Source organism: Cherax quadricarinatus, chromosome 27 (genome assembly GCF_038502225.1).
Source record: "Cherax quadricarinatus isolate ZL_2023a chromosome 27, ASM3850222v1, whole genome shotgun sequence".
NCBI lineage: Eukaryota > Metazoa > Arthropoda > Malacostraca > Decapoda > Parastacidae > Cherax > Cherax quadricarinatus.
This window is the reverse complement of record NC_091318.1, coordinates 24,319,303-24,332,460: the sequence shown is the minus strand read 5'-3', so window position 1 is coordinate 24,332,460 and position 13,158 is coordinate 24,319,303. Positions and strand designations below refer to the sequence as shown.

The following is a 13,158-nucleotide window of genomic DNA, read 5'->3' as shown; positions in this document are numbered from 1 at the left end:
TGGGTAATGCGAGGTGAATAGATTCGATCCAAGAAAAGGCACGGAATTGCTCTAATTCCTTGGATTAAGAATTCTTCCTCGACATAAAGGAAACACATCTTTAATGGAAGAAGAGTATGTTGTCTCGAGAAGAAATCTGGCAAAGATATTGGTAATTACATATTACATAAACATTTATATAAGCCATTTCATATTAAGGAAGGCAATTATTATACTGAAATATAGCAAGTATCACTTCAAAACTGTAAGCTCTTAGTACTACAATAAAGATTCACTGTATGGTACACGAATTATTCTACATCAGGCTACATGGAGAAACCTCATGGTCAAACTCGCATTTTTTTAGATTAAAAACATTATTGCGGTGCTCAACAAAATTTTACCGATTCTTTTAGAGCTAAATGGTTAGTCTCCTTTATTGTGACATGAAAGTTTTGATGCTATGTTGAAGCAATGGTGTTGAAACAAGGCTGTTGAAACAATGGTGTTGAAGCAAGGCTGTTGAAACAATGGTGTTGAAACAAAGCTGTTGAACCAATGGTGTTGAAAAGAGGTTGTTGAATTAATGGTGTAGAAACTAAGTCTATTAAACCGAGGCTTTAAGAAGCCCCATAGTCAGTCTTCTAACGATGTAACCAAAGGTCTGCAGAGACACGCTCAAAGGGAGCCACCTGGTGCCAAATAGGACAGCACCATCTCTTGAACCACTCTCACATTGCTCTTTTTCTCCAAAAACTGTACTAGCATGAAGCAGTCTACCTTATACAGGTCGTCTTCTGACATTTCTTCTCACCGAGGACATTTCTGAAACGTAAAGAATAATTAATTAACATTTCATAGTTTTTATGTCGTGTACGCAAGGACAGCATATTTTTTCTTAGTGCCTGTCTACTTAAGGGATTCGATGTTACTAATTTTATGCGGGAAGGGTAAATTTCGTATGGGATGATACAATTCTTTGGATCAAGAATCCTTCAATAAGATCAAGGTACCCTCTTGAAGGGTACCTTGATGCTACTGAACCTGCCGGGTTGGTTCAATTCCCTGAGGTACATGAGTTCAGAGACCTAACCCTGGCTTGAGGTAGGCCTACCTAATGGTGTTAATATTTAATAACAAATAACCAATTTACTTGTAATTGTGAGTCAAGACTTGCAGGAAAAACTTACATATTCATAATTTTTAATCAGGAGTTGTCATCCTGGGAAAATTTGCTCACTTATATATATATATATATATATATATATATATATATATATATATATATATATATATATATATATATATATATATATATATATATATATATATATATATATATATATATATATATATATATATATATATATATATATATATATATATATATATATATATATATATATATATATATATATATATATATATATATTGCTGTATTTTAGCAAGAAAGTGTTACAGTTTTTATTATTAGTATTAATATAATATTTTAAAATATGCTTGATATTAGCAACTATTTATGTTACGCCTTAATGACGTGCGTGTAGTCGATAGACCGTAAAGTCCACCTGATTATTCTGGAACCCAATGTTACTACAGATCACGCATTGCATAAACCTCAGTGCTAACTCAAGTGCCAGGTAACATTTGGTTTACATGTCCATACAATGTTGTTTGTTTTGTGTCCCTACACTGGTGCTTGACTCACGAAATCGTAATGACACGATTGCAAACCATACCACGGGCGGGGATAGAACCAGCGATCAGTCATGTTGACGGCTTTGAGGGGACTTGAGCTAGAGTTCGTCACGGCCACGCATGCTGGAGACTCGTCAGTAAAAACTTGCATTTGTGGTTACAGTGAACATAAGAACATAAGAACATAAGAAAGGAGGAACACTGCAGGAGGCCTGCTGGCCCATACTAGGCAGGTCCTTTACAATTCATCCCACTAACAAAACATTTGCCCAATTTTCAATGCCACCCAAGAAATAAGCTCTGATGTGAAAGTCCCACTCAAATCCAACCCCTCCCACTCATGTACTTATCCAACCTAGATTTGAAACTACCCAAAGTCCCAGCCTCAATAACCCAACTAGGTAGACTGTTCCACTCATCAACTACCCTATTTCCAAACCAATACTTTCCTATGTCCTTTCTAAATCTAAACTTATCTAATTTAAATCCATTACTGCGGGTTCTCTCTTGGAGAGACATCCTCAAGACCTTATTAATATCCCCTTTATTAATACCTATCTTCCACTTATACACTTCGATCAGGTCTCCCCTCATTCTTCGTCTAACAAGTGAATGTAACTTAAGAGTCTTCAATCTTTCTTCATAAGGAAGATTTCTAATGCTATGTATTAATTTAGTCATCCTACGCTGAATATTTTCTAACGAATTTATGTCCATTTTGTAATACGGAGACCAGAACTGAGCTGCATAATCTAGGTGAGGCCTTACTAATGATGTATAAAGCTGCAGTATGACCTCTGGACTTCTGTTGCTTACACTTCTTGATATAAATCCCAGTAATCTATTTGCCTTATTACGTACGCTTAGGCATTGCTGTCTTGGTTTAAGGTTGCTGCTCACCATAACCCCCAAGTCCTTTTCGCAATCTGTATGGCTAAGTTCTACATCATTTAACTTATAAGTACTAGGATTATGGGCACTCCCAAGCTTCAGAACCTTGCATTTATCTACATTGAACTGCATCTGCCACTTTTCTGACCAAGAATGGAGTTTGTTTAAATCCTCCTGAAGTTCCATAACATCTACGTTTGAATCAATTATCCTACCTATCTTTGTGTCATCGGCGAATTTGCTCATATCACTAGTAATTCCCTCATCAAGATCATTGATATATATTATAAACAACAACGGGCCCAAGACTGATCCCTGTGGAACGCCACTTGTTACAGATCCCCACTCGGACTTAACCCCATTTATGGACACTCTCTGCTTCCTGTCAGTGAGCCATGACTCGATCCACGAGAGCACTTTTTCCCCAATGCCATGAGCTGCCACTTTCTTTAACAGTCTATGGTGCGGAACTCTATCAAAAGCCTTACTAAAATCTAAGTAAATAATATCAAATTCTTTATTGTGGTCAACAGCCTCAAAAGCTTTACTGAAGAAAGTTAATAAATTAGTTAGACAAGACCGGCCTCTTGTGAATCCATGCTGAGTATCATTAATCAAGCTATGCTTATCGAGATGGCTTCTTATAATCTCAGCTATAATTGACTCTAGTAATTTGCCTACAATTGAGGTCAGGCTTATTGGGCGATAATTTGACGGTAACGACTTGTCCCCTGTTTTAAAAATAGGAATTACATTAGCCATCTTCCACATATCAGACACTACACCTGTTTGAAGAGATAAATTAAAAATATTAGTTAATGGTTCACAGAGTTCCATTTTGCATTCCTTAAGAACCCTTGAAAAAACCTCATCAGGACCCGGCGACTTATTTTGCTTCAGTCTGTCTATCTGCTTCACAACCATCTCACTCGTGACTGTGATGTTACATAATTTATCTTCTTCTAGCCCACTGTAAAAATTAATTACTGGAATATTGTTAGTGTCTTCCTGTGTAAAAACTGAGAGAAAATAATTATTTAAAATCAAGCACATTTCATTCTCTTTGTCAGTAAGGTGCCCATAGTTATTTTTAAGGGGACCTATCTTATCTCTAACTTTTGTTCTATAGACCTGGAAAAAACTTTTTGGGTTAGTTTTAGAATCCCTAGCAACTTTAATTTCATAGTCCCTTTTAGCTTTTCTTATCCCCTTTTTAATGTCCCTCTTAATGTCAATATACTGACGGCCAATATACCAATATACTGGTGCCTATGCTAACCTTCCTATGGTGTAGAAATATACCTATTTGGATGAATATTCTCTGGCTAGCTGGCCCAGTGGCTAAAGCAACGGTCTGGAGTTTTGAGACTGATCGCGGGTTCTATCCCTACCCGAGGTATGGACGGTTGCTTGGTTTTATGTCCCTGCACTTGTTTGGGTTAAGTCCCTAGATTGTTGTTTGGTTTGTCCCTACATTGTTGTTTGTTTGTCCCTACACTGTTGTTTGGCTTATATGTCCCAACACTGTTACACTGTTGTTTGGTTTATATGTCCCTACATTGTTGCTTGGTTTATGTCCCTACTTTGTTATTTGGTTTGTATGTCCCTACATTGTTGTTTGGTTTATGTCCCTACACTGGTTTAGTTTATATATACCTACATTGTTGTGTGGTTTATGTCCCTACATTGTTTGGTTTGTCCCTACATTGTTGTTTGGTTTAATGTCCCTACACTGTTGTTTGGCTTATGTCCCTACACTGGTTTAATTTATATGTCCCTACATTGTTGTTTGGTTTGTCCCTACATTGTTGTTTGGTTTATGTCCCTACACTGTTGTTTGGTAAATGTCCCTACATTGTTGTTTGGTAAATGTCCCTACATTGTTGTTTGGTTTATGTCCCTACATTGTTGTTTGGTAAATGTCCCTACATTGTTGTTTGGTTTATATGTCCCTACATTGTTATTTGGTTTATGTCTACAAAGTTGTTAATAGGAACTGAAATTTCACACAAATACACAATTCACAAACCGAAAATGAAACTTGACGTGTTTGGGTCTGTCTGACTATTATCAAATAAAATCATTGCGGTCCAAGAAGGACACTGTCCATTCTTCCTTTTTAATTTGTGGGCAACCTGTGAACTGTTTCGGCCACGGAATGGTGAAAAAAAATTGTCACATTTACAATAATGGACTTGAGTTTAAGTGATGTCTTCCACAAGGTTACAACAAATGTATTCCATAGGGTTACAAAAAATGATCGAGTAATACAAGATCGAAAATTATTTATTTTTAATACTTACGTTCCATGAATAGGAAAAAAGGGACGAGTGGAATAAGGTAGATACTTCTTAGTTCTCCTCATTTAGGGGCTTGAAGGAAAACTGAGCCTTAGGTCGTGAGGGCAACATTCGGAAAATCCTCGATGCACTTGTTAAACGAGGATTCTCTGTGACGTCTGAAGTATGAGCTACCGTGGCTGTGGTACTGATTGTGGATGTCTCTGCTGAGGCCAGTTGCGTAGGCGGTGGTGAGCACTCTTTCTCGATTTCTGAGTATGGTGGCGGCTGCTCGCAATCGTTCTGGATGTCATTGTAAGAGGGAGGATGGTCCACATCCCGCTGTGTTGTAACAATGACTGGAGTTGCTGCGACACTTCTCACAACTGCAATAGTCCTGACAGGGCGTAAAGTTCTCCTGTGGCGGAAGCAACAACGGCAACACACACTCAGGCAAACAAGGATGGCACCCACTGGAATGAAAATAATATGGCTTCCACTATAGCTACTTTTATAATAAGTTTCGTCCTGGTAAGTATTCTTGAAAGCATAAATAGATGAATCTTCGAGATCAGATATTTGTTGAGGACAATCAATGCCGAGGACTGTGAAATCATCAAAACTAAATTGTACTCCTTGGGTTATATTACAACCAGGAGGAGGGTCCCATGTCAGGGAAGCATTTAAAGTGTTTTGGGCTTCTACAATCACGTAAAAGACGGGATCATCTATGAAAAAGCTGATCTCGTACCACTGCCAACCTCTAGAATCTTGCAAGTGTGTGTTATTTCCGAGTTTTTTAGGTGTATGAAATTTCAGTTTCTTAAAGAATTGACACGAGTCGGATTGTATTGTAATCTCTGTATTCAGATTCGGTGGTTGGAAGAAAGCAATGTCATGCTCTCTGAGAGTATACACATGCTCGTCTAAAATACAGATTTGCCTCCAGTCCGAGGCTAGGCACGAAAGAGCCAAAAACACTAGCAATATACGTATCAAGTGAACATCACATCCGGCCATCCTTCCTTTTTGCACTTCTCAGCTCACTGTAGGATTACCACGCGTACCTCTGATCGCTCTCTGTAGTGCTAAACAAACTTTTCACGAATGAGAGACCGAGATTCTACTCACAGGTGGTACGTATCATCACCCTCTCAACGTACACGTCTCACTGAGTGTTGGCATGACTCTCCTCCCTCACGAGGCTCAGCAACTCTCCCTGGCACGATGCTGCTTTGTGACATTTTGTCTCTATTCCTCCCGAGATTCAAACACTACTGAAAATCTTTAAATTGAAACTACCACCACATTAATATGCTGTAATATACTAAAATCTGCTTTAACACTGAGTGAATGAGAATGAAGGAATAATCGAAGAATTACACAACGTGGGCAATAGTGGGCTAACCCCATGACGTCATGATGTCACTAATTCAAATTCAAATTCAAAGTTTATTCTCTATAAGGATTACAATGCTGAGTTTACAGAAATTTGGTTATTGTTTGGTTTACATGTAGTAAAATTGTGATTACAGAGTGTACCACTAGAACGCTTAGCATGGCTAGGCATTTCGGGCATACTTAGTTTTATTCTTAATTGTAAAATATTACAAATTTTGAGGTAAGTTGGTATTATGGCTAAGTGACTAAATACTAGTTTATGAGTTTAGCAATGTGAATGCTTTTGTTTTGGCACAGTATATAGTTTCAGTATTGGAGTATCACAGGATTCATTATTTTAAGACTGAGATTAATATTTTTGTTTATGGTCAAATGAGTGAGCGAGTGTAAGTGTAAGAACCTACAGGATGTGTAATATCATCGTATATTAGGTCATTACTATGTGCTGATATTTTTTTTTACGTAGCTCGGGTAGGTCACAGTTTCCATGAATGATAAGGCGATGTATGGGAGCATTAGTTGCTGCTGCCATTTGTTTTCTATAAATGTCCCTGCAAGGCGGGAGGGAAATTTGATGTTGATGAAGGACTTTTAACCCAAGACAATGGAGCTATTCTCTGACTGCCTCCCGCTTTCATTGCGCTGTATGATCTTTACAAGTTTAGACCTCCCCCCAAAATATATAAACAACGCCACCAATAACAGCAATAATAATAATTAATAATAATAACACTTTGTTTCCTTTGGCTGTTGCGTAGAGATTTTGTATAGCTTAGCAGGAGCATCTTCGGCTAACAACTGAAGGCCCTGAGTTCAGTCCTAGGGTGGTATTCGACTGTTGTGAGTAGTATCCTGGACGGTTGGTAGTGTCCTCAACTCACACACTGAACCACCAGGGATCGCTCCCAGGCACGGGTGAAGCGTTGGGCTTATGTCCTTACACCTGCTGCCCCTGTTCACCTAGCAGTAAGCAGGTACCTGGGTGTTAGTCGACTCTGTGGGTCGCATCCTGGGGGAAAAAGCTTAAAGGATCCCCAATGGAAATAAGACAGACATTCCCAATGTCGCACCGACTTTAGTGCGCTCTTCTGCGTTATTAACGTTTCAGTCTTTTTTTGTTATAGCAGATTACCATGATTATTCTTGTTCTTCATGATGCTCTGTTCTAACAAAATAAGATTGAAAATCAGATTCCAAATTAACCAGAATAAGATGGTGAAATTCATTCTAGACCTGGAACCTAGAGATCATATACACCAAGAGGATTTATAGCAACTGGAATTGCTGAATGTTGAAGATAGGGTAAGGTAGCTGAAACTGCATCATGTTTATAAAATTGCTCAGTATCCAGAATATCTTGGTGCAAATATTGTCAGGGTTAGGAACCAAAGCCATGTATGGTATTAGGGAAAGTGAACACAGCTTCGTAGTATCTACAGTAGGTGTTCAGGCCTCAAACACCTATTATGGAGCAACAAAGGAGTGGAAAGGATTGCCTCAACATGTCAAGGCCAGTCTTGGCATAAACTAGATCAGGAAGAGAGCTAAAAGGTTCCTAATGAATGTAGCTACAGAGAGGGAGGAAAGTGATTTCTTATAGAGAAACGATTAATATAAAATAATAAGAATAATATTATTATATAATTATTATTTTATATTAAGCTTTTCTTTATAAGATATGTTCGGAGTTTTAACCGGGAGGGTTTGCCACCCAGGATAGCCCATGAAAGCCAGTGCGTCATCGAGGACTGTCTGTTTAATTTCCATTTGGGTCCATCAATCTTGTCCCCAGGATAAGATAAGAGATAAGACTAACACCAGTTGCCTAACAGCCAGGTACTTACTTATTGCTAGGGAAATCAAGTGTAAGGAAATATACCCAACGTTTCCAATTATGACGGGGATTGAACCACGGACACTCAGTGTGTACTCACCTAATTGTGGTTGCAGGGGTCGAGACTCAGCTCCTGGCCCCGCCAGGCGAGAACGTTGCTAACATGAAACTTCCCACTTTACTTTATCCTTATTATATCTTTTATTTGTAACTGATTTCATGCAGTCGATTTATTTATTTTATTTCATTTGTATGGTTATACGTAATTAGGTTTCTCAAGAAACAGGACAAGTGTTTCTTGACGCGGGTCTCAGTCATATGATGACCCGCAGCTGGAGCTTTTGGTCATCTGACCGAGGCCTTCCGCTGGCTTAGCAGTACATCCCTTTACAAATATGCTTATGATTATAACCATTAGATGCATACGAGTTATGTTACATGCTTATAATCATGACTGATTTTACAGTATCTAAATGTTAGGCTGCTAAAGTAACGAGGGCCTTTTTTTGGGTTATCCTAGGTAATTTACACAAATGTCACCGTGTAAGGCAATTATAATCATCCAAAAAAAATATTTAATTGTGCTAGTGTGTAATTGTACCCAATTAAACGTTTTTACATCTTTTACTTCTTCTTAGTAAGATAATTTCATTATTGTTTAGTTAGCCATAAATATGTTCCCGAAGGCTTCGTTTTCTTTCCCAAAAGGAAGGGTTGTGTTAAGTTGTAAATTTGAGGGGGACTAAAAAATAATAATAGCAGCACAGTAAAAATAATGAAAAGTACTAAGTTATTAAAAACAGTAGTAGTATTGGCGATTTTACATAAACCATATAGTGCTGTTATTCTGAGATTATATATATATATATATATATATATATATATATATATATATATATATATATATATATATATATATATATATATATATATATATATATATATATATATATATATATATATATATATATATATATATATATATATATATATATATATATGCTTACACTCCCCCCCCCATGAAAACGTGCCACTTTCACCTTAGATACACAGTGACAAATCTCTTATACTTATACAATTGTAAAAGCATTAAAAACTTTAATGACAAAATATATAAACACAATCCAGCCAGCTAAACGGCTGACACTATAATACAAGGAATGTCTGAACCTGATGGCTCACATTCACCATAGAACACAATCCACCCTACCCTCATATACCCTATGGTAATAATTAATATCGTGCACTGTGGTGGGTTTAAGACACTACCGCTGACACTTCAACCCATCCTCCTATTAACTGTGTCTGCCGTCACCACTCATAACCACCAACAGTCATTGATGGTAATTAGCGTCTTATAATATATCACCCTAAAAAACACGCTATGCACATAAACCTACCACAATAATAAATAAATTTACACATTATTCCCTCCTGCAGACAGATTATTTACACTGCCGGAGATAATCTATACATCACATCCTACAGAGAATGATCGACACCATGCCTAACCCTTCTAGGGTAGGGTAGGTGCCTGAGCCCGAGCCTTTAGCTCATAAGACTGTCATTCCCATTTGCCCCCTTGGGGCGGGGATGGCAGACCAGAGAGGCCTAGCTTGTGGCTAGGCCTGGGGACAGTTGGTCCCAAAGATGAGGAGGTACTTGTGCCTCCTCCCATGGGAGACTTAGGTCTCAGACACTCCCTAAAGAGGGAGCCAAGGCCGGGCCACCACTTGGAAAAGGCCCGGGCCGGGAGAATACCGGCTAATATTTAATAATAATAATAATAATACAGAGAATGGACAACATTAGACATCTAAAATAATATGACATGTGTGTCACATGACCTGCTATTGCAGATTACTTAAACTCCTACCCCCCCCCAAGTGAAAAACTGTCCAGTTTCACCTGGCTATACACAAGATCAAAAGCTCATTCACTTGAACATATACTATAATGAAAATGTGAAAAAAAAACATCTGTAACAATATAAAAGCAAAAACACCCCAGGCAAGATCTTACATTATATACAATACCAAAACGTTCCACTAGTTAAAAAACAGGTATGAATGCCTCATTATTATGACAAGTTACATTGCTCATATATAGGTAGACATGTATAATTACAGGTTAAAATATGTTTATATACTAACATGCTTATGTACATCCTTACAAAACATGAAGGAATCCTTAGATAAATTATAATCATCGGTGTTCACAATAACACCAAGACACATTACATTGAATATCACCTCAACATCCTTTCCTCACACAATTCCACACACACTCACACAATCGACCTCTGCAACACACACAACTCCCCCCCCCCCTGGGAAGGCCAGCCCGTTCATGCCCCTGACCGCTTATAAAGACCATAAATCCCTCAAAAGAAAGTTCCTGTAGCCCTCCGAGAAATCCCTCTCCCACCTCCTACCATATATTTCCCTGTTGCGACACTTTGTTCTATAAAAGGATGCTGCTATGGCCATCCTACGTTCCTCCGCCCCTTTGTCTCTCATTGCCCATGATGTATACACAAAATCAACCACTAAGTAAGCCACTGCCCTTTGAACCTTTACCCCAACCCCACCTACATCTAAACTGAGCGCTCTCAAACCCGACAACCCTTTCCCCCCCACATACCGGATTACTTTCCCTAACCATTCCCGCACAATCCCTAGGCATTCACAAAAATAAACTACATGAAAAGCTGATTCATCTACCCCACAAACCTGACACTCCCCACCCTCCCTTATTCGCCTATTTCGTAAAACAACCCCAGACGGCAATATTCCGTGAAGAAACCTATACATTACCTCCCTCACGCGTGGCCGGATGCGTAACCCTTTTAATCGACCCCAAATGTCTTCCCATGCGTACATCGGGTACACTCCTTCCGTTGCCACTACCACCCTAGGCCATATCTTCCTCTCCATGGACCCTACCCGCATGTTTCTCGGCTCTCTGACCATCATCAATAGACGCAACAACTCCTCACCATCTCTCAAATCTTGTCCCTTCCACCATCTCCGAAGATCACCCTGCAGCATCCCCAACCCTCCTCTCCCTTCCCCCCGAGCCCTTAGTAACCCATATTTCACATATACACACTTCAACCTTCTTTCCAAATGAATTAACCCCAGCCCTCCCAAGGCCACCGGAAGTGTTACCACCTCCCTTTTCAACCAATCCCATCCCGAACCCCAGATAAAACGGAAAACTCTGCTCAACAATCTCCGGACATCCCCATACACCAAAGGGTACAAAGCTGCCACATGTCATATTTTGCTGTACAAAAGCACATTGACCACAATGACCCTCTGGTGTAGCGTAAGATGTGTCGGCTTCAATCCTGACAATCTTCCCAATACCCTATCTACCACACCCTTTGAATTATTCTCCCTCGCCATCTGAGCATTACTCATATACACAACTCCACAAATTTTCACCCAGTCCACGACACACCACCTCACCCCCCCCCCCACCCCTGCCCTCCTGCCCATCCCATTCACCCAATCTCATGAGCTTTGATTTATGCACATTCACTGCCATACCTGTTGCCATCCCAAAAACATCTATAACTCTCTCCAGACCCTCCAATCCCTCCCTCCCACTCACTAGGACAGTTGTGTCATCAACATAACCTATGATACCAGGACTCTCACTTCATATGTCCTCCCTTACCCCCTCCTGTATGCACCTTTCCACTGCCCTATAAAACGGATTCTGTAAACATGCAAATAATATTTGTGACAATGGGCAACCCTGCCTCAATCCCCTGCCCATTTTCACATGCAACCCCACCCTCCCATTAATCTGTACACACATCCCAGCTCCCCGATATAAAGTACGTGCCCAATTCACAATGTCCTCCCCGAACCCCTGCTGCTCCATGATTCTCCACAGAGCCTCCCTCTCGACACTGTCATATGCTGTTCTCCAATCCAACGCCAATACCCCTCGTTCCCCCTCTTGCGGACCCTCAATAAACTTTCTAATAACCCCATGCCCCTCATACATTGATCTCCCAGGAATCCCATATTGACCCCTCACTATTACCTTTCCAATGACCTTTTTTATACGATTTCCCAAAATTTTTGCAAAAAGTTTGTAGTCTGCACACATGAGTGATATCATCCGGAAATCTCTCACTGTGCACTGACTTTCACCCTTTGGCACCAAAACTACTAGCGCTGTCGCCTGCAAAGGTCCCAACGCACCCCTCTCTTTTATGATATTAAATAATTGCACCAAAAAATCTTTTAATACTTCCCAATGCTGTATGTAAAACTCCGCAAGCAGCCCATCTATCCCCGGTGCCTTACCCCTGCTCATACTCATTAAAGCCGTCCACACCTCTTCCTCCACAATAGGCCCCTGTCACTGTTCCCTGTCATCCCTGTCCAGCACACGCTGCACCCATCCCCCTGTCTCACTTAAAGCCCCCTCTCTCACACCCACACTCCTCATATGTGCACTAAGCCAAGCATCAACATACCCTCCCATCCCCTCTGTCGTCACCAAATTTTGTCCCTCCCTATACCCCTCGATGTCCTCAAGAACTCTTAAACCCACCATTTCCATTGCAACGCGCCGGTGCCCCTGCCCTCGCAGGACACACGCCGATGGTCTATCACCCCACATGACCTCCTCCAACCCCCCTAAAACCCTTGCTGCATCAAACCTCTCATTTTGCACTTCCATTAGGCGTTCCTTCACTCCCTCTATGTCAGCCACTGGGGCTCCCATCCCCCCCTTCCTCTCTCATAATACTCACTTAACTGCCCCTCAAGATACCTAATAAGCCCATAAGCCAACTGATTCTCGTGCCTTCCCTGTCGGGCATAGAACTCTCTCACATCCCACCATCTCAACACATCCCCATTGACTTCCATCCCCTCCCATAAGCCTTTCCACCATTGTGCAAATAGGACCCTCCCCTCAACATCTTGAAGCAACCGAACATTCAATTTCCAATAACTCTTATACCTGTTCGGCCGACCCTCCCATCCCAAATCCACCAAAACACCTCTATGATCAGAAAAAAAGACATCCAAAACCCTTACACTCCGTACC

The 13,158-nt window shown here is 40.2% G+C and overlaps 1 protein-coding gene across 1 annotated transcript; it reads right to left on the bottom strand.

Moving 5' to 3' along the window:
* Positions 1-738: 738 nt before the first annotated feature.
* On the bottom strand, positions 739-6,029 carry LOC128691139 (uncharacterized). The gene is made up of 2 exons (XM_053779972.2): positions 4,872-6,029; positions 739-804 (listed from the first exon to the last, which is right to left on the bottom strand). The coding sequence occupies exon 1, from the start codon at positions 5,865-5,867 to the stop codon at positions 4,920-4,922; it is 948 nt and encodes a 315-aa protein (XP_053635947.1). The 5' UTR covers positions 5,868-6,029; the 3' UTR covers positions 739-804; positions 4,872-4,919.
* Positions 6,030-13,158: the final 7,129 nt, after the last annotated feature.

Excerpts from the sequence above, each read along its gene's own strand:
- LOC128691139 (XM_053779972.2), bottom strand. The coding sequence starts at position 5,867 with ATGGCCGGATGTGATGTTCACTTGATACGTATATTGCTAGTGTTTTTG.